This window comes from Colias eurytheme, chromosome 20 (assembly GCF_061535395.1).
Source record: "Colias eurytheme isolate Ceu_HAF_F1 chromosome 20, ilColEury1 Martin Lab GWU primary, whole genome shotgun sequence".
NCBI lineage: Eukaryota > Metazoa > Arthropoda > Insecta > Lepidoptera > Pieridae > Colias > Colias eurytheme.
In genome coordinates, this window is record NC_142999.1 from 3338852 (window position 1) to 3362170 (window position 23319).

Consider the following 23319-nt stretch of genomic DNA (forward strand, 5'->3'; position numbering starts at 1 on the left):
GTAAGGATGTATGGATGTATGGATGTAAGGATGTATGGATGTATGGATGTATGGATGTATGGATGTATGGATGTATGGATGTATGGATGTATGGATGTATGGATGTTTGTTACTCTTTCACGTAAAAACTACTGAACCGATTACAATGAAATTTAGCACACATATAGAGGGTAACTTGGATTAACACATAGGATAGTTTTTATCCCGGAAATACCACGGGAACGGGAACTATGCGGGTTTTCCTTTGCAAACGCGGGCGAAGCCGCGGGCGGAAATCTAGTCACTAATACAGTAAAACTGATGCGAAACTTTGGATGTTAATTTGTATATTTTTTTGTTAGTTGTTACTTAATCACGTCAAGACTACATTACCAATTTTGATAAAATATAGCTAATTGCCTGGATTTACACATAGGATACTTTTTATCCGAACTGAACACTTCTGTGGGATAAGACAGGATTCACGATATAATCTAATTCCACGCGGGCAAAGCCGCGGTCGGAATGATATTTTTTTTAAATAAAAAAATTGTTTAAAAAAAACACAAAATATATTGACGCATGTATTTATTTTTTGCACTCTATTATAATTGTAATTATTCATTACAAATAATCAAAATAAAATAGCCAGAACAAAGTTAGGCCCTGGTAGGGTAGGTAGGCAGGTACATCAATGTGAGACGAACACTGGCTTATTTATACCAATAATAATGTATTATAAACATTAAATTAAGTTTACTTTCTAACAACAAAAATACATAATATTAGCTAATGTGAAAGCGAATCAACCAATCATTCCACAACAATGAAATGTGCACACAAATATTCATCCAAATCGGTTCATGTCATTAGGAGGAGTGACTGCAGCGCCATCTTCCGGGCCCAATTGTGTTTCCAGATCACCCAGGAACTCAATTTAATATACTTACACAAAATTTTTCGAAATGAAAACTCACATTACTATGTAAATATGAATATAAACCTGTTTTATTACTAAGCAATTTCCCGCACAGGTGTAGTAAGTATAAATGAAATAAATATCAACATCAAATTCTTTATACAACATACTTATCTACCACCTTCTAAGAAATGTAATTCTTGAAATTATTTCGTATTTTTTTTAAATATAATACTACTCCAATGAGCTCCTGTTCCATATTATGTCCGCCATACTTCCACTAAGTTCACCATGATTTTTTATTTCTTTGCACTTTGTTGCTTTTTGCTAAAAATGGAATCATGCGATAAAACCAGTAGAGCTTTGATAACATACATTTTTGACTGAATAAAGGTACTTACGAAGGAGTGGATTCACATTGTGAACAATCAGTGGGTTTATTTTCCTTCTGGATTCCAGATTTCTGAACAGATTATTTATGCTATAAATGAAAAAATCTTTCACATTCGTTATGTACTTAAAACAGGGGTACATATCAAACATCGTCTATAATACAATTATCATCAAATTTAAAATAAAACCAACTTACTTCAGTAATTTGTTCCAATTGTAAGCATTCTTTTTCCTCCAACCTTTATGTTTCTTCTTCTTATTTTCTTTATTGTCCCCATTTGTCTTATCGTGTTGTCACCCTTTTTTACGATTGCGCGAGCGACACAAGTTCCCCGTGTGACGGCCGTAGCGGGAATGACTCGTGCAGCGATCGGGGTAGGAAGGTACAGGGCGGCTCTCGCTATATTGGCTGGTCGCGCGCTAATTTCAAGTATTTCTTGTTTATTTCAAAACCATCGCATATTTCAAAATTCTAACACGGTAGACGTATAGGTTGTATATTTTATAGTTAATATCCAAAAAGTCGTAACTTTACGTTTGTTATTTTGAAGATGCCAGAGATTAAAAAAAAATAACAATGATAACTTTGTATTTTTTTTCTATCGAGAAAATATCATGGAATCATGTTTCTAAAACGGTAGACGTATTGTGTTACTATTGAACTTTCTTGTCAAGAATTTTCATCACGACAACTTTAATAATATAAAAATTACGAAGGTTTGAAAAGGGCCGAAAATGTTAGAAAAATTAATTCATCACCTTAAACTATCTTGCATGTAACACGGCCCTTATATGCATCAAGTTAGAATTAGCCTGCGGCATCGACTGCGTTTACAGGCTATTTGGTGAGTGTTGGATAATGTTGCTTCCTGCCTCAATTTTGTTTTGCCTATATTTTTTTTTGTATGTATAAATGCAATCTGTTCAAGAACATTCAGCACTTGGTTATGAATGTATTGAGACTTGTAGGGCGGGCGATCCAGTAATGCCAGCCGTTATTAGGTATACTTTTTTTTTAATAAATCTATGGAAGCTTTTCTTTTAAGTCTTTGGAATTTTGTGCCTATATTTAGGTACGTTTTACTTTGTTTTTGAATGTTTGTTTGAACGAACATACCTTACCTAGAAATTACAGTGTTACAATAAAAACAGTTTACAAGACGTAAAAAGTTGAGTAAAGCTGTATAGGACTTCACGTGATGACCTATATTATTGACGCATCAATAAAAAAAACTACTACTGTACTAGTGTACACACGTAAGAAGTGAAACTTCTTTATGACCTTATTTTTCAAAAAATAATTGACTATATGCAACTTTACAGAAATACGTCGAATCACGCGTGGTAGGGATAAGAAAAAGATGGCGCGTAACGGAAAAATATCACGCGTAACGAAAAAATGTTACACAAAATTTTTTTCCAACCCCGATAAAGAAGTTTCACTTCAAAAAGAAAAATGTAAATGAAATTTAAAAAAGGATCATGTATTTACCTACATATTTTGAATCTGTTCTCACGAAGTTACGTGTATTGTATCAGGCATCAGCAATCTATTAACTATAAATTGCCAAGCAATTCGGACAAATTCAAAGCTCTACTTCCGCTATACATCTTGATTCATTAATAAAAATAAGTATATGTAGTTTTACTAACACTAGAATAAGTACTACTAACAATATATGGGCAATGCTGCCTGATACAAATAAAGAAATAAAAATAATTGCATTCGAACGTAATATAGTTTTATGTCTATCTGTGGCTTCTACATTTATAAAATTAAATATCTAAAGGTCAAATCATCTTTGATTTTTTCAATGGTGACTACGTTCCCAAATAAGAACGCGTGTCAAACTATCGTGCTTATAAAACACCACATAATATATGTAATTTAGAGTTAATAACATGTCGCATGTGTGTTTGTGGGCATCTCCTAAATTGCCGTAAATGTCAAGATCGTCACGCAATAGCTTTAGGAAGAGTACATTTAGAAATTAAAAACTTTTTTAACGGATTTTAAATGCGAGTTAGCCATAATTATCCAGATCTTTCGATTACTGATCAGCACATGGTCACGGGGAGTAATTACAAATTAGTTTTTAATTTCTAAATGCCTTTCTTTTACTCGCCTAAAAATAAAACACAAGAAAATAATAAATAAATCTTTATTAACAAAACTAAACAAACAATGGTTCCTATAGTTAGATAACAATAAGGTAATACATATTTTTTTCAATAATTGTTGGTTATTGTAGGTACCTAGATAGATTGATGTAAGCGGTTTTGCTGGCCCTCCCTCTTTCCGCCCCTCTGCATGCTTAATTAGTATTCCGGTGGGCTGCTTTATTCTGAAAGGATTGTATGGTCACGAGGAATGATCTCAGAAGTTAAAACATTTGTGATGATATTCGGTACTTACATTTTTTGAATTTTTATAAAATAATTGTGATAAAATTCGCTACATTTTCTGTTTCCTTTACCTACCTAGTCTAGAAATTTTCTCTGTAAAAATATTAGTCTGTTTTTTCGTTTAATTGTGCAAGATCACTGAAAGGATCTTCATCACTTTAGCTAACTTTAGGGCCTTTTTCGCTAAGGTAGAAATTATATTCCATTTATATTAAAGGAAAAATGTAAAAATAACTTTTTTTAAAGATATATTTTCAAAATTGAACGATTTCTATACCCCACATTGTGTTAACCTTTGAAATATTATAACAAAGTAACGTGACGTGTTGTATGATCCAATTTGATGACTTAAGGTGATTGCAACGATCTGTTCCCAGCCAATATCCCGCTAGATGGCGCTGAATTCTACATTTCTAGTTTATTTGAGTTTTTGCGTAATTGGAATAGTCATCAAACCTAGGAATAGTCATGGCGGTTACTGAATATTATATTTTATTGAAATATGTTATATCATTGCCTTAAAATCCACCCAATTCGGTAAAATTATGCGTTTTAACATCTGTCATTGCATACAGGGTCGTTTACACACACAGACGTATACAAAAATGATAAAGATTTAACTCTAGATGGCGTGAATGTAAAGCGCGTCACACACGGTGAAGATACTACCTATAATATTTTATCTAATCTAGTAATATTTTATATTACAGTATCTTAAGGTATCCGGTATCAGCGTTCTGACCATCATTTTTCTTTTTTCGCTGTAGAACCGCCATCCTGTTACAAATGACCCACAAAGGAGAATGACCACGGGTGGTATCGGTAAAATTTTAGTTGTGCCACGTATTCGTTATATTGTTAATTCCTATTTGTATTTATAATGATCATATGTATCAATATTAAGTCTTAATTAAACCGGATAAATTGAAATAATAGTAAAAGTAAAAGTTTTTCTTTTGAAACATGTATGAACTTTCGCATTAGTAGGAAGTAGGATTGTTATAAAAATAAAAGTTATATTTGTTGGCGTAAACTATTTTATTGTAATTTTGGGAAATAAATAATGTCAAAATTGATTACCTACAATAAAACGCAGTTTTATTTTATTACCTACATTACACTATTGTTTTTTTTTTATCAAAACATGTATTTGAAGTAGCAAATATGATATTATGCTGATCCAAGCATTTTCACTCAAAACTAATATCACTAATGATTTGTAAAAGTAAATTATTTCAAAATACATTTCATAACCAACAAGTAAGAATAATTATTCATACAACAACAAATCAAAAACACTATTTACTATGGAAAAAAAACCAGGAAGGTGAAAAACATATTTACGATTTCGATGCACTCGACTTTAGGTAAAAATATTATTATGGTTTTGATCACAGACATATCTGTGGTTTTGATTTTAGCTACTAGTATCAGAAAGCTGCGTGTTCAATGCACGTCGGGGTCCCACAACTGTGGAGGAAGGAAGGTAGAATACCTCCATCGAATAAGTAAAGTTTCTCGACATACTCGATTTGCCGGCCGGCCTCAATGAAGATTGTCCGAAAGTTGTATATGTGCTCTGTAACGAAAAAATTTCGCTAGCGCGATTCAGAGTGAGGTGTCGTACAATATACCTAATGAAGTTTTTCATCTTTTTATTTTACTGCAAATACAAAATAAAAATTAAACAATGGTAATGTAAATTCTAAACAAACTACTACCAAAATACAATTAGAACAAAAATCATTTGACTTGTTTATTTCACCCAGAGGCCAGAGGCGGCTCGTGACAAAATTGTATAGGTGTTCACTGTTCACTTGAAATAAAACAACGAAAATACAATAGCGTTCGGGATGATTTATTACAAAAAAATGAGCACCACATTTTATAAATGTCTATAACACTAAAAATTACAAAGTACAGGCTATTTCAAAACGAATTCAATGACTAGGTATCAATAATTAGTAAATCACCGAATTTGCATTCGCGAGCGTAGGTATCCATAGTGTTTGTCACTGACGGTCACTGACCTCTATAAATTATAGTTATAGATGTCAGTGGTGTTTGTTGTGTAAACATGTATGTATTTGAGTAGTTAGTAGCATATTATATTCTGAATTTCTGATCCATGCCTATTCACTCAAAACTAATAACACTAATGATTTGTAACAGTAAATTATTTCAATAGGTAGGTATTTGAACATTTCCCAACAAGACGTAAGAATAATTATTCGTAGGTATACAAGATACAATAACAAATCTAATACACTATTTATTATTTTATTATTTACTAGCGGTCCGCCCCGGCTTCGCCCGTGGTACATGTTTACGTTTTCTCTCCATAAGAAGTAATAGCTAGAGAGCTAGCGCAAAGCTACCTGTATGTATTTGACCAGACCTGGATTTTTGTGTGTTGATTCCCCTATACCTACTATACATGAGATGAGGAGTCACTAAGCCCAGAGTGGTGGACGAGGCGCGCGCTTAGGTAAGACAGGTGGAAATTTTTGGCGAACTTTGAAACCATTTGACCACGTCTGCCATTTTGATATTTGAAAATAGATTATTATTACTATCGGAAAATAACAATGGCAGACCATTATCACGCGGATAACATTCTGGCAGACACTTATGAAAGTGCTGAAAAAAATACAATTTTGAAAGTATTTGACCAGATCTGCCATTCATATATTTTATTTATTAGGGTCTTAAAAACTTATTTTCGAAACGGCAGACATTTTCATTGCGTACAGACTTCAGCAGACAACAAAACTTTACAGACTTCAGCAGTCAACAAGACTTAGCTTCTACATGGTCAGATGTATATATGTATTACGTTCCCTGACCTTACATCAGTGATTTACTTTATTAATGTTTTTATGGTCATTTACATTTAATTTTGAAAACTATGGAATAAAATTTATAAATTTGATGATACAAAACTAAATATACATTTGTAAAGAATCTCAAATATAAAGTTGTGTTGCAAATAACAAATCATCATTTAAATATTTAGTTTATTTCTTTATTTAAGAAACAATTAACAATTACAAAACAACATAAAAAAACACGCATGCATTTATTGAAATGTTCATTCATCATCACTATCGTATGGCGTTGTGTGACTCGTCTTCATAATCCATTGAATCGGATTCTGTAAAAGTAAAACGTAAATTATATAATAAAAGAAATGAGTCATTATAAACTTACCTAGTAAGGCAATGCCTTTGATGTCGCACGATGCCGCCGCGCCGCCAGTGTAGGTACTTCTGCTGCTACATGAAAATATGCTAGGGTTGCAACAAATGGGAAATAAAACAATTGTGATTATTACTATTATGATGTAATCATTTATTCATATTATGTACATTCAAAACAATTGCTATTATTAAATCTGATGTAATTATTTTTTCATAAATATATAATTATTATTAATTACATAATATATTGCACTGTGAAATATTTACGTATCACTTTATTTTTGATGTTCTTAATTGTCTTTTATAAAATTTAAGTGACGCATTCGCATTGGGATCAACAATCCGATAAGAAAAGAATGGAGACAACATATACATAGCTTTGATTTCAATTCTACAGATACAAAATATACAATCTATCTAAAATGATACAACGGATGTTTCCTGCGTTTTCTCGTCAAAATACCGAAACAACGTAATTATTGTATAGTAGTTGGGCGTGAAAGTAAAAAAACAAATGAAAAGTGTTTTCCATATGATTATTTATTAAATTTACGCGATTAAGAATAATTTCAACGATACAATTTAGTAACCGAGAATTCAGAGGATTAAAGAAAATACCTGCCTGATCATTTTATCAAACTCTAAAAGAATTATGGTTATTTCGCATCACTCGGTTTATTAGTTTGGTAATAATTATTAAAGGTAGTTACAACCCTAGCCATTGAGTCGAACGGTAGGCAACACAATATCGACTTTGTGCGGGTACATATGGTACATTTCTTCTTGCTGTGAAGCGTAATTATTATTATTAAGATTTTTTAGGCTATTTTGAATCAGCTGTTCTAATTTAATTCTAGAAATTTATTAAAACGTGATTTTTTTAAAAGTATATTATGAGTTTATAAATACCTCAACCAATAGTTATTGTGTCCTATCCTCATTTCTTTATATCTTGGTAGTTAACTAAAGTGTTAAATTTACATAACCTCAACAACAACATTTACACTGCCACTGCACTAAAACTAAACTAACTAGCTCTCTAGCTATAAGAACCATCCTCGTACTTCAAGGGATATAATAAAAAAAGAATTATCGAAATCGGTTCAGCCGTTCTCGAGTTATGCGCTTACCAACACATTTTGCGATTCATTTTTATATTAGACTAGCGGTCCGCCCCGGCTTCGCCCGTGGTACATGTTTACGTTTTCTCTACATAAGAACCATCCTCGTACTTCAAGGAATATAATAAAAAAAGAATTATCGAAATCGGTTCAGCCGTTCTCGAGTTATGCGCTTACCAACACATTTTGCGATTCATTTTTATATATAAGACTAGCGGTCCGCCCCGGCTTCGCCCGTGGTACATAATATTTACGTTTTCTCTACATAAAAACCATCCTCGTACTTCAAGGAATATAATAAAAAAAGAATGATCGAAATCGGTTCAGCCGTTCTCGAGTTATGCGCTTACCAACACATTTTGCGATTCATTTTTATATATAAAGATAAGATTATGTGAAAATAACCAGGAAGGTGAAAAACATATTTACGAAAACATAGTTACATAATATGGCTGTCGCTACAATAATTATATTTCAATTTTATCTTTTTATACCTAGTAGAACTGGCCGACGAATAAAAAAAATCGTATTAGAATAAATACAATAAATTACGGAACAAAAAAAGGATTGTAACTGAATTAGGTATGTTTGTTTCTGGGCGCACCGTTTTCGACGACGCGACGCGCGACGTAAGCGTATAGGTATAGGTACCTACTTTGCTAAAACAAACTAATAAAATTGTGTGTCTGTCTGAAAATTCGGAAAAGCATATTTTGCAAGTTTGTAATTACTTTGATAGTTTACCGATTTATAATAATTGTAATTGTAATTGTATAATATATAATTTGCAATGTGGTGAAATTTCATAAAAATCACGGGCCAATTTTTTGTTTTGAATCCCAACGAAAATATAATTGCGTTATTAGAATAATTAATTACTATACCTACCCACGATCAATTATTACAATATAGTCTCAAATGCATACTAGAGAAATATTGCAATTTGATTCAATTAAAATGCATAGCATACAAAAATAAATTCACAACACAAGAAATTCCGCGCGCAAATCATAGCGCGTGTCAATGAAATCAAGAATGTTTTATATCAAGCCGACGCGGACGACGACGCGACGCCGAACAAAAGTACCTACGACGGACGACCACGCTTCGAGTTGCCAAACAACATGAGTAATAAATTGTTTACAAAAAAAACAAGTTTTCCATTTTTCTGTATGAGTAGACAGAACTTCAAAACGCCACCTGCTACGGTTTATATTATGAACGATTGTTATAAAAATAAAAGTTATATTTGTTGGTGTAAACTATTTTATTGATCAATAATTTTGGAATTTAAAATTGTCAACATTGATTACAATAAAACGCAGTTTTATTTTATTACACTATTGTTTTTTTTATCAAAACATGTATTTGAAGTACCATATAATATTATGCTGATCCAAGCATTTTCACTCAAAACTTATATCACTAATAGACCGGGAGATACTGACACAAAATTTCGAGTCATTTGTAACAGGATGGCGGTTCTACAGGGGTCTTAGTACGCAATGACAAAAAGAAAAACGATGGCGTGAACGCTGGTACCGGCGGCTTAGTCGCGTGGGCGTTGGTCGAACTCGTCGGAAAATAGCGAAAGTCAAACGATTTGTAACAGTATGGCACTTATTTTTCCTGTAAGTTTGAGGATCAACGAATATAAATACAAAATTTCAAAGATCTAGGTGTTGGAAATCTTCACTTATATAAATTAATACTAAATTAATTTTTCAAGTATGACAGCACTTTTTCCCCCTACTAGAAGTATGGCAAATATAATAATGGTCACATTTTATCAAATACTCTCCAAAAATCCAAATGCAATACTGGTACAAAAAGTTTGGCGAAATAAAAATTTTTTGCAGATTTTCGGCGGTATGGCGACCATTTGGAATCGTCCGAAAAGTATGGCATGGCGATTTTCGTAAATGGCTGCACGACGATAGTTACCTGTGCAAAAGTTAGCCTGGTACAAATGGTTGAATGATTGTTTTATTTAAATCAACACATTCGCGTCGGTATGGCGGGCTGTAAGTCACACCGGAAAAGTATGGCATGACACTACCGCCTACTACTTTTTTATGGGCTATCGGTAAATTCTAAAATTTTTGTGTTACAAATCGTTTGACTTTCGCTATTTTTCCGACGAGTTCGACAAACGCCCACGCGACTAAGCCACCGGTACCAGCGTTCGGACCATCATTTTTCTTTTTGTCATTGCGTACTAAGACCCCTGTAGAACCGCCATCCTTGTTACAAATGACTCGAAATTTTGTGTCAGTATCTCCCGGTCTATAATGATTTGTAAAAGTAAATTATTTCAATATACATTTCATAACCAACATGTAAGAATAATTATTATTATTCCTACCTACAACAACAAACCTAAAACACTATTTACTATGGGAAAATAACCAGGAAGGTGAAAAACATATTATTATTTACGATTTCGACGCACTCGACTTTTAGTAAAATATAGTAGGGAAACATAATATTATGGTTTTGATTTTTGCTACTAGTATAAGAAAACTGCGTGTTCAAACTACTTGTTTGTCTGTCTGAAAATTCGGAAGTACTTTGGTAGTTTACCGATTTATAATAATATTGTATATATCGTTGTTTAAAAAATATTCAAACACAATAAAATATGATATATGTACTGATTTATCACTGGTTTCAGTGATGAACTGATGAGTCAATTATAGCCACTATACTTTCGTCATACGTGTGTATGATTGATGTGATTTGCAACGTGGTGATATTTCAGAAAAATCACGGGTCAAATTGTCCCACCGAAAATATAACTGCGTTATAAGAATAACTATACCTACGATAAATTATACATAATACAATATAGTCTCAAATGCATACTAGTGAAATATTTTATTTGAATCAATAAAATAAAAAAATAAATAAAAAATAATAATAATACAAAAATAAATTCACAACACAAGAAAATCCGCGCGCAAATCATAGCGCGTGACAATGAAATCAAGAACTTTCGAGCCGACGCGGACGACGAAGGAGCCTAACAAAAGTACCTACAATCATAGGCGGCTCGTGACAAAATTGTATGGCCGTGTTCACTTGAAATAAAACAACGAAAATAGGTACCTACAATAGCGTTAGCAGTACAAAAAAAATGAGCACCACATTATAAATGTCTATTTATACACTAAAAATTATAGAGTATTTCAAAACGAATTCAATTATTATTTAGCAATAATTAGAAAATCCCCGAATTTGCATTCGTGATCGTATTCATAGTGTTTGTCTACACTAATATTATAAAGAGGAAAACTTTGTTTGTTTGTTTGATTGTAATGAATAGGCTCATAAACTACTGGACATTTTACCAATGTTTGCAAGTTTGTGATTACTTTGATAGTTTACCGATTTATAATAATTGTATACTTATATCATTGTTTAAAAATATTCAAACACAATATGATATAGGTACTGATTTATCACTGGTTTCAGTGATGAACTGATGAGTCAATGTTAGCCACAATACTAATCACTTTCGTCATACATGTGTATGAACTATGATTGATGTGATTTGCAATGTGGTGAAATTTCATAAAAATCACGGGCCAATTTTTTGTTTTGAATCCCACCGAAAATACATATATTACTAATTGCGTTATTAGAATAATTAATTACTATACCCACGATCAATTATTACAATTTACAATATAGTCTCAAATGCATACTAGAGAAACATTGCAATTTGAATCAATTAAAATGCATAGCATACAAAAATAAATTCACAACACAAGAAATTCCGCGCGCAAATCATAGCGCGTGTCAATGAAATCAAGAATGTAATTTTATATCAAGCCGACGAGCGACGACGCCGAACTAAAGTACCTACAGTACCATTTACCTTCAGTGTACAATCATGGACTAATAGAATCTAAAGGTACAATACAGTTTACAGACCTACGACGGACGAACAATAATGAGTAATAAATAAAAAAAAACATAGTTTCTAAGGTCATTAGTTTTATTTTATTTTATTGTTATTTTCTTTGAACGATTGGAAATGAAATTACTCAATTTTTACACAGAACTTTGATTTATTAGAATTATGCTCATTATGCATAAGATAACGAACGCGAATGCACGACATCTAGCGCGTCAATGTCTAAACATCGCCTTTCGTTTAGACATTGACGCGCTAGATCTGTAATAAGTATATAGTCTATGCGCTAGATGTCGTGCTTTATGTCGTGTTTCGCTTGGCAAAAGTCACGCACACTACTGTAGAAGTGTCAAATTTTTCCGGTATTTTACTGTTGTTTTTCTAAGTAAATATTGTAAATTATTGATTAAAAAGGTCGAACGCGCACACATTTCATTATAGAGAAGTGATAAAATGATTAGTTTTAAAGAAATAGTGTCTGTGTTAAGTGTTTAGAGGTAATCAAAAATGTATGGAGGGACGGTCGGAACATCAACCTTAATTTCGCCCTTTAGCTAAACAGCGATTGCTTTTCGCTGACCTATAGCAGTACCTAATTAAACGCTTAGTTTCATAGTCGTATAAGCCATTTAAATCAACATTGACTCACTTGTCAACAACTCTTGATATAATTTTCGAAATTTCTAATATTTAGGTACCTACACCTACAGAAAAACGATGAACTTTTGCAAACATTGTTGAGTGGATTTGGAGATTTTTTCAGCTCTTTTACAAAACAGCTCTACATAAGTTCTGCGCTTCAATCTATTAAAATATTGATATAATTGAATCAAGGAAGAATTACTTAATTAAAAAAGCTTCTCAATACAAATTATCTTAAATCTGTAATCTTACACAACAGCTGAAACAATTGAACAATATTGATACGATATAATCTGTAATTATTGTTAAATTTGCATTGATTCAGAATTAACAATTAAGTTAACAAAAACGTTATAAATTTAATTACGTATCATGTAACATATTCGCCGCCATTGAATTCAGGCGTGTTTCAACACTGTGGTACCCAAATAAGATCGTATGTACCTCGTATAAAGCATTCGAGCATAAACAATTGAACAATAGATCGATATCCGCGCCGGTATCGATTTTTTCGATTATTCTCGCACACCAGACAATCCATTCAATTGTCAATGCCACTTAACATAGAAATTTTATAATTGATAGGCAATGAACTATGTAATACGATGTAATTATAAGTTTAGAAGCATGGCAGCGGATAATGAGAAATCTTCAGGCTTGATTATAGAAAAAATACCTGTAAAACACCTAGTTATCCTTTAAATTTATTAACCTAGTTATCCTTTAGATTATCCAATAAAGCATAATGTTAAAAAAAGTTAAAAGTTAAAAAAAGGATCGAACCTCTAGGACTCTCGCAAGTAAATTGTTAGTTAAAAACATTTTATTAATGAGCTTTTAATGAAAAACTTTGTCCTAAAGGGACACCATTAAATTTATTTTCATGGTTAAATCATAATTATTGTTGCTAATAAATTCTCCATAATAACATTATATACACGTTTTATCAAATCACTTAAAAATATTACGTGAAGCTTGCGTTTTGTAGGTACGCAAATCACGTCACGCGTTTCAAATCATCTCTCACCTATGACTCCCAACGGATACCAAGGAAATCTCACATTAAAGTATGTACCATTTGCCTTTGATTTCCATCTTGTGTAATCAACAATTATTAAAAGAATATATGAAATAGTTTTGTTAGCGATATAGCTAGAAACTAAAAGGTTGTAAGCGCTCCGGGAGGAAGCTGAAACCAGCGGCTTCACTCGCGTTGTGGATAAAGTTGCATTATTACGTTAGTTAAGGATGAATACTTAGTATGCAGCACTGGATATCTATTAAATTATAAGACAAGTGCAGGGGTCATAAAAATATATAAAGCCAGTGGACATTGTTTATTTTATCAAGATTATGACCATAACTTTGGTTGCAGTTGCAGACTGCAGTACCTTTGATGTTTAAACTTTAAACAATTACTGTAAGCATACAATTATTTTTCATTTATTTTTTTATTGCATTTCAAGCAAGATTTCTGTTTTATTACCGGATATCTCTCAACGTTTTTTATAAAAATAAATATAAAAAGGCTGATGTGTTTGAGCCCTACGCCTTATATTGTCCTCGGAATCCATCTAAACTCTTGATCTCTATTAAAGTACTAAGTATAAATAGACAATAGAGAATAGTGTAAGTATATATTTTGAAACATAAAATATATTAATAAGAAATATGTAAGGACCTGTATTTATACTCCTATAGCTACATCAATTAAAAATATAAATGAGAACAATGAAATTAATACTAATTAGTGTTTTTTATTTCACTGATGATCGCGATAGTAAAATTTAAAACTACCCAAATCTTCCCAGCTTTAATGACTAATCATTGCCTAGAACAATTAAGCAGAATATGGTAATTACAATAGATTATATTATTTCATATTTGACTCATCTTGCCTCACAAATGAGTCGGTCTGTCTACATTTTTCAAAATTATTAGATTATATTTTTGAACATTCAAACTTATTCATCATCGGAAAATTAACTTTACCTACTGATTACTAAATTGACACACTACATTAGACACTACTTATCAATAAAGTTGTAACCCTTCAATTATGTTCAAGATGGAAACACGAAAAACGATACGACGCTATAGGTAATTTTCTAATTTTAGTCATAATCTGACACTCTAAAAAAGCACTAACTAGAAATTTTTCAAGCATTTGAATGTTATAAAACTAGATTTCAAAAGCACTATCTAAATACCTACCAATGTCAAAAAATAATATCTTCTACGTTATAAATTCTTTTTAATCTAAGCCTGTTGATTTCGTTGCAAATATTTAAGATCTAGAAAGACTAGAAAGTTCGTTATGCTTATAATTTATAAACTGAAAATCTACAAAGCTTATTTTTTATACCCGGCAATGATAGAAGAGTTCAGTGATCGAATCATTATAAATGTATATAAATATCTACTAAAATTTTAATGAAATATAATTAACTCTTTAAAAAGATTTCGGTACCTTGATGTCTTGAAAATAATGTTCAATTTAAGTTTAGTATTTAAATTATCAGGGAAAATTGCACAATTTATCTTTATGAGCTACATAGAATTTATCCAGAAAAAATCTACATTTGCGAAAAATCCGTATGAAATTTAAATTGCATCGTAGGTTACCTACCATTTTATTCCTGAATAGTCGCTCATTAAAATTATATTGTGATAACAATCTACTGTCACAAAAATTATGTTTCAATTTATAGAGTGACTATCAAAGTTAGGTAGATATGTATTATGTATATCAAAAATTGCTGGCTCATTGCTATTTCAGAGCAAACGTCAAAAAGATTAGATACTATCACAACTTTGAGGAGCCAACGAACATGAATTTGGCTTTAATAATTCGCGTGAGATGCAAACTTATGGGCACAATGCGGTTACATGATCAGGTCGACAGGTCAAGGTCCTTGAGCATCATTTAGTTTTTTATTGTAAATTGCGGGGTTACAGTGATTTCACATTGTATTCTATGGGTATGCGGAATTGGTATGTTCTTATGTGTACCTATGCGAAATGCAATTAGCCTTATGTGTACTAGACCTTAGGCTCGGATCCGCTGGGTTGACTGAATTATAAAAAGTCTGTACGTCTTTCTCAAAATCGGATGAATAGTTTTGAAGATTGTTTAGCATAGACATACGAATAAAAAATCAGTACAATAATTAAAGTAGCTATAGGTAGGTAGTTAGGCTTTTAAATCGCAACGGCAGCTTTAAGCTTGCCTGTACCTATTTTTAATCGATTTCCGATTTTGATGTTTTTTTTTGTAAGTGAAGTTTGTAAGATATAAAAGTTATGTTTATTTAAGCATCACAATCAACAGTTAAAAGATGAACGATAATTTGGTTTTATTGCGGAGTATTTAAATACCTACTATCTATAACTATGTAGAGTCATTGATCTATAAGGCATTATAATAATTTGGCATGCAGTATTTTATTCCAATAACTGTATATATATCTATGCATTGAACTTTTGATGTCACTACCGCAACGCGGAAGGTTATAAAGTTACGTAAAATTACACCGATTTTCATGAGCTTAAAATCAAACCATTTAACATAACAATTAAATTGTATGCAAATCCACGAATTGCTAAATCGACTGCAATTCGTTCTCGTTTATCCATTGCACTGATGCACTCGTAACTAAAGACGTATTTCTTCACCAAGATCATTCCCATATCCATGTCATCTTAGACATGTCCATTTAATTATAACAAACATCGTTTGGTAAAGTGATTTTGAACCTTATGGTTTGGTTTTAAGGTGTTTTTAGGGAAATAGATAAAGACAGAGGCTATTGCTTCACCACATTGCCGCGAACTCTTAAACTCTGACCCGGTAATGGGTCCGTAATTACTGCATGACAAACAAATGTGAATGAAGTATCCGTAAATATAATGGTGGCTGAAGGAGCGATGATTTGACCCTTGAGGCACGTCATTTTCTTGGTCTAAAATCGAACGCAAACGCTTTGTATTGATTCTTATGTCAAACTTATATTTACTATAATGTAGTCAGTATAGGTATTATGTTTATAGTTTTCAGTGTTTAGGGAAATATATTCTCAAATTCTTTTTTGAATGATTGCGATGCAATAGTCAGCAGTGCCACTGGAGTGTAGCTCCAACTTATTTTCTAACTAATGTCCTTTTCAGAAAGAAAGCACTGAGCGTCATTATTAATTGTGTATCTTCTAAATTATATAATTTATCTGTTTTCAGTTAAATTCAATGTGTGAATTAAATATGGTTAAATAATATTATTGTTTTATTATTTTATCCTGTCAAATCCTATCGGCAACCAGGTTATTCCGTAAACAAACAAAGTAACAAACTAAACAATAAATAGATTGCCTTGATAATTTTATAATAGGTGACAGAAGCAACTTTGTCTGTTCTCTAAAGGTTTTTAGAATAGAAATCAGTAGTTCATGAGAGGCTGAGTATAGTTCGCAAAAACAATCTTCTGCTTGGCAATATTAGTATAAAATAAAAACCCAGTTACAGTAGCCAAGGAACACGAATTTGTAAGGGACTAGAGTTCGATTCCCGTACAGAAATATATTTTTTCGTTAGTGTCTATGTGTGCAATTATTACTATGTGTAGGTAAATGGTAATATGTACTTATCATTAAAATGAAAACATATATTTGATAATAGGAACTTAACAATTCTCTTGTAATAAAAATATTAATTACTTAGTTCAGAATCGCGAATACATGCGCTGTGTCATTAGGTATATTATGTTATTCTTGATATCTCCATATCCATAGAAAGTAAGTATGTGTCTTAATTTTTAAGATTTTATTTGTAGGTATATCATTCTATAAATCTTACACCATAGAAGATAATTGATAAAAATAAAACACACATATTCAGTAAATATAAAATTTAATAGTTGGGTCAAAGGTAAATTCATAATATCACTAGTAACAAGAAAACATTACATACAATTGATTTCATATTATTACTAATTAATTATTATTAAAGGTATACTTAAATATGACTCTAGCCGCTAAGGCAATTACGTGATATTCATTAATGACAATTAGTAATAAAAAAATATTTTAACACTTTATATACGGAAGCCAAGTGATAATTTCAATGTGCTAATACTTAACAATTATTGCTAAAATACACGTACATCGATTAAATAATATTACAATGAAAAAATATTATTTAAAACTAGGATAACCTAGGTTATGGTAAGGCATGTCTTAATTGTTAAAATCCTAAAATAAAAGAATAACTAATATAGGCTCCAACTTCTCAACAATCATGTTGTCTCTTTCTTTTAATATGAACGAAAGAGACAACGCATGTTCTCTTTATACTTACATTTAATTCGCATAAGCTCTAGAGATTCGTAAGGTTCATTCTACGCATAATTTTTATGCTTTAGCACCACAAACTTACGATTTATCTTGAATTGCAACTTATATAGGTGGGAATAAATGCCGGACAAATAAGATACATACAAGTAATTTTATACAATATTATTTCGAACGTTACAAATATTTTAAGTCTATTATTAAAATAAAATGTTGCTTCGACCATTGCTATTGACATCATTTAATAAACCATCTGCAAAAAAATCCTACATATTTTATACATTGCCAAAATGTGCTGATATTACAATTTTTAATTCTCAACGTTCACGTTTCACATTTCACTATTCACATCTTATTGTTAAAATTATTTTCTTTATTACACACAACTTTCACAATCAAACGATTAACTACAATGTTTCCAATTTACAATACCACTTTTGAACGATTTGATTGTTAATTATTAGAAACAAATCAGTCAAATTAATTTGATTGTTTCTAATAATTTAGAACCAATCAAACAATAAAAATTATTTGATTGTTTCTTATGATTAGCCAGTTTCACGATGGGCAGCGTTGGCCCAACAAATGATCGTCAATATTTGCCGCCATTACGGTGATTATGAACAATGACGGCCGATCATAGACGTATCATCATATCGTGATTGGTTCTACTCGCCCAACGCTGCCCACTGTGAAGAGGTCCCATTAGTCACAATCAAATCCCTCAAAAGTGGTCAACTTTAACCGCCACAGTATTGAGCGTAGTAGTCGCGGGTAAGTGTATCTGGTCCCAGTCTGTAGTGAGATGGGCCTCCGTGTCTGTCGCCTTGATTGTGAGTCCAAGGGATGGTACTGCGTTGGCGCAATGCGGGAGTCGTAAGGTCACAGGGCGAAGGAACACCAGCCCTTGAGGCCCGCACATTACCAGGGGGGACAGCATTGCTTCACCTATTTAATAAAGTTGGTTGAAGTATGGTGTAGGGCAAGTATAAAGTGGCAGGCTCGAGCGAAATGTGTAGTGAAATATAGTGTGATCATAGAGACAGGCTTGGGCATTTTGCATGACTATGCTTCAAAAGCCGCATGAGTCTTTGAAATAGAGTGGCAGACAGGCAGAATACCACGCAATCAACCATAGTCATTTATGTGTATATCACGCAATTCCCCTGACTTTTTAATTATGTAGAAGTAGATGGTCAGAAATGCCAGACATGGCATAGTCACATGTCATGTCTGGCATTTTGGTTATTAATTAATAGCGACACTGTTTTGACGACAATTTAATAAGGTAACGATAAAATGCCACGCAAACCGCTCTCCATGATTCTAATTAATTTGGGTGCTTTATTTTCGCTACGAGCCTGCTACAATATAGTTACGCCACTGCAACTGTTTTAATTCCTTTGTGTATATTAGATAGTTAATTTAGTGAAATCTTATGCACAGACAAAAAGGTTTATGTGATTAAAATTTTTAACAGTAGTTAAAATGAAACCAAAATTTATGAGTCAATAGTGAGCGTGAATCTTGCTGTGCATTAAAGATTTCACTTCAAAGATTGCAAAAAAAATATCAAGTGGTGTATAAATTAAAAAGATTGTGACAAAGAACAAAAAACGGAAAAACTCAACACACAAACACAAATCGCAACATTAATGTTAATCAACATGCAAAGCGTAACACAAACGACTATAATAATATAGTTATGAAGTATGCTTGATAAATGCTAATTGAGAAATAAATACAAAATGAGGTGATACATGAAATCGGAGTAGTGCCAAATTCAAATAAAACCAAATCAGTATGAGATGATCCACCAAAATATCATGGTATCAAAATTTATATGAAATGTAGAGAGTCTGATAAAAGATAAACTTAAAATAGAACGAAATTTTATGAGTAATGATATAGTGCTACCACACACGTACGAAAAGTGCTTGAAATAGGACAAAAACAATACAAAACGAGACGATAAATGAACCCAGAAAGGTGCTACCACACACACAAATGTACAGTGCACAAATTTCAAACATACGATTTGACAGTCTGGTGGATGCAGCATGGCCGCCGCCGTCTCTCCTCAATCTTTAAGTACGAGTGTATTGTGTGGTAGAAACTGCGTAAATTTCAATCGGGGTTAATGATCTGTTTAGTAATGATAATGAACTCTATACAAACGTAATTAAAGTGTATTTTACAAGTTAAGTGCGTTATATTATTCAATACCAACAACCGTAGCAATAATATACATATATATCATGCCACACACATGCATCTACGCTACGCAAACAGTTTCACATTGCTGTAATTGTGTCAAATTCCCCATTCGCGCATATTCCATTCGCAAACGTTAATGCCAATTAGTAAGTGCAGTCTACGATCTACGGTAACGCGTGCGTTTTGCAAAAGCTTTACCGTTATCCATGTCGATGGGAGGTCCTCCTACGCGCTGACTCAATCGCGGGTCAGACACCGTAAAGTAGATCTTTTGCTTGATCCCCGGAGCTATCGCTTTCGGGGGTATTATCAGAGATACGCCCCAGTGCCTGTCCTCTAATATACCTCCTTCGCTGTCAAATATACCCCACGTTGTGTGCGGTGCGTCGGGCTCTATAACCTCAGTTTTCTCATCTGTTTCCGCTGTTTCAGTTGTTACTTTTACAACCGTGTTATCATTGCTCACTATAGTAGTTTCGTTTCGACTATTCGAGGTGTTTTCGGATGTATCTTGGCTGTTTTCAGCACTTTTCTCGACAATTTTCTCACAGAATGTTACCGATCTACTAGGTTTCGTTCTTTCCTGTAAGTCTTGCGACGCATACGGCGTGCTTTGAGGTTTATTTTCAAAATTCATGCTACATTCCGATGCATATTGAGTTTCCATTGAAGTGGTTGATTCGTATGGTATTGGAGACGATGTTATTTTAAGCGCATTAGAAATGTGTTCCGCTTTTCCATGCAATCGAGGAGCATATACTGCTTCTCCTTTTAATACATTTGCCTCCAAATTCTTTGTTTTCTCCTTTTCTGCATCCGTTTTTGATTCAGTCAGGTACAATTTTGAAAAATCAATTTCTTGGAATTTTTCAATTTTACCATTCAAAGCTTCTGCTTTAGTTTGATACACCGGTTCTCTCCGCGATAAATGATTAGCATCACTCAACTCGTACGGACTACTTCTAGAACTACCTGCACTGTCTTGGTCTGTCACAGGTATTACTTCCTTTGTTTCCTGACTTGATTCGTATATAACACTGTCTTTGAGCTCTCTTTTTGACACATACATAGGTTCTCTTCCTTTTACTGAATCACTGTCATTAGCCTCTAATCTGGTTTGATATATCTTTTCTTTTTTAGCCAAATTTCTTTGCTTTATTATTTCCAATTTCTCTTCTAACTTACTGTTGTAAGTAGATTCTTTATTGGCTAGTAGTGCAGCTTTTTGTGATAGTATTTCTTGTTTAGAAACGTAAGTACACTCAGCTGACGCTGGTCTTACTTGCTGTGGAATGTCAAATAAGTCATTTCGTGTGCCATAATTAGTTTCCGAACAACTGGATTTGATTTCAGAACGAGTAGCGTATGGCGATTCTGTTTGAATTCTTGCCAACATTTCTGTTCTGCTTACATAAGGTGGTTCACTCATAGATTTAGTTAAGGGAGACGTGCGCCCAGGAAAATTCACAGGTGTATGTAACCGTCTATCTGGTCTAATTGCATAAGTGCTGTCTGACCAAGAAGTGCTAGGCGGTGGTTCGTATGTTCTTTTACCGTATATTGGTTCTTTCGAATTATATGAGTTATCCATTCTTTGTTTTAACATTTCTTCCTTGGTATTATACGGTGATTCAGAGAATCTCTGCCTGAGCATGTCTTCTTTAGTTGCGTAAGGACTTTCATTAGTCATTCTTTGTCGCAACATTTGCTCTTTGCTATTGTAAGGTGATTCATTATATAGAGGTTCAGGTTTTCTAGGAATATCCTGCCTAGTACCATACGGATTTTCAAGTACTTCATTTCGAGTCGCGTATGGATTTTCTCTGATACATTCAGCCCTCGTGCCATAGGGATCAATCAAGGGCATAGCTACTGTATCGCGATTTCCATACGGGCTTTCAAAGCTTTGATTTGAAACTTCAGATCTAGTCGCATATGGATTTTCACTTGAAGTATCATACAGCGAGGAGTAAGTTCGCTTAGGCTTAGGAATAGGATCATACACTACGTGTTCTTTGCTTTGGTATACAGGTTCGGGAGGTAGTGGTTGGGTTGGGTAAAACGGTTCGTGTTTATTTTGTTGTTGTCTTTGGTAAATCGGATCTATTTTGGTTATCATATTAAAGCTTGATGTTTGTCCGTAGATGCCTCTCCTATTATATTCTATGAGAGAATTCTGTCTACGCAACAAAGGGGTAACTTTAGGTTCAGTTTCTATTTCACACATAGAGTTTTGTCGTCTTAAGCTTTTTACAACTGGTTTGGCTTCGTAATCTCTAACTGTACAAATGGAGCCATTTCTATCATCGCAAAAGGAACTTTGTCTTTTCAGTATCGGTTTCAACATTGGTTTTTCACATGAGGAGTTACTTCGTTGTAACATTTGATTTCGAATGTGTGTATTTCTCATGTGAATGGATACATCGGTTAAATCTGACTTCTCTCGTCTCAACATGGGCATCTGTCTCTGCTGCAAGTCACTTTCACACAGTGACTTCTGTCGAGACACTTTCTGTTTCGTTTTCGAACGGAATAAATCGAGGACGGCATTTTTTATGAACGATGGCTTTTTAGATAATTTCTTTTTAGTTTTTGGCGAGAATGTTTCGTCCGGCTCCACACTGGAGTTCATGGCATCGGATGAGCTGCGGAAACCCACAACCAAACCCACTTAGTTACTCATGATGGATATACGGACGTGTCAGACATTTCAACGTTCAAAAATTTAGAGAACAAACTTTACATTGAAAAATCTGAATTGTCCTGAACGGTAATGGTAAATTTAAGAGATGATTTTTGAGATAATGAACAGCATATTGAAATAAATGCCATAAATAAGCGAACAAACAATCTATGGTATATAAACTTGCTCAGACTAAAATAGTAGGAGATAGAACTTAAGAAAAGCGCGAAGACAGGATAAATAGTGACAACTTAATTCAATATGCTTTCGTCAAACAAGTTGCACTAAAATGCAGACACGCACTGCTAAATCGTTCAAAGTCAACCAAGTCTAACATACTCTAATTACATGTTATTCAAATACATCTGGTACGCCCCGACAGAGATATATTATGTTACAAATATATAATATTTATAGATTTGTATAACCACATACAATACCATACTAATACGGTGGCCCAACGTGTTAGTCGTATGTGAAGCGATCGGTGTTTGCATG

At 33.0% G+C, this 23319-nt stretch overlaps 1 protein-coding gene and 1 long non-coding RNA gene across 8 annotated transcripts in view; both read right to left on the reverse strand.

The window, feature by feature from the left end:
- Window positions 1–299: 299 nt before the first annotated feature.
- Window positions 300–2005, reverse strand: LOC149899551 (uncharacterized). The gene is made up of 3 exons (XR_016457919.1): window positions 1488–2005; window positions 1300–1361; window positions 300–1225 (listed from the first exon to the last, which is right to left on the reverse strand). It is a non-coding gene; the product is annotated as an uncharacterized LOC149899551 (long non-coding RNA).
- Window positions 2006–17464: 15459 nt separating this feature from the next.
- Window positions 17465–23319, reverse strand: part of pyd (zonula occludens-like protein polychaetoid) — a 108462-nt gene continuing 102607 nt past the window's right edge. For 6 of the 7 annotated variants that reach the window (XM_090113802.1, XM_090113801.1, XM_090113803.1 and 3 more), the window contains 2 exons: window positions 20337–22783; window positions 17465–18869 (listed from right to left, as the gene is read on the reverse strand). In XM_090113802.1, the coding sequence (XP_089969928.1) occupies window positions 18646–18869; window positions 20337–22783 (2671 nt within the window). In that variant the 3' untranslated portion in view covers window positions 17465–18645. Of the gene's footprint in view, window positions 18870–19956; window positions 20038–20336; window positions 22784–23319 lie in introns of all 7 variants that reach the window. The other variant, XR_016457891.1, reaches the window with a different exon arrangement.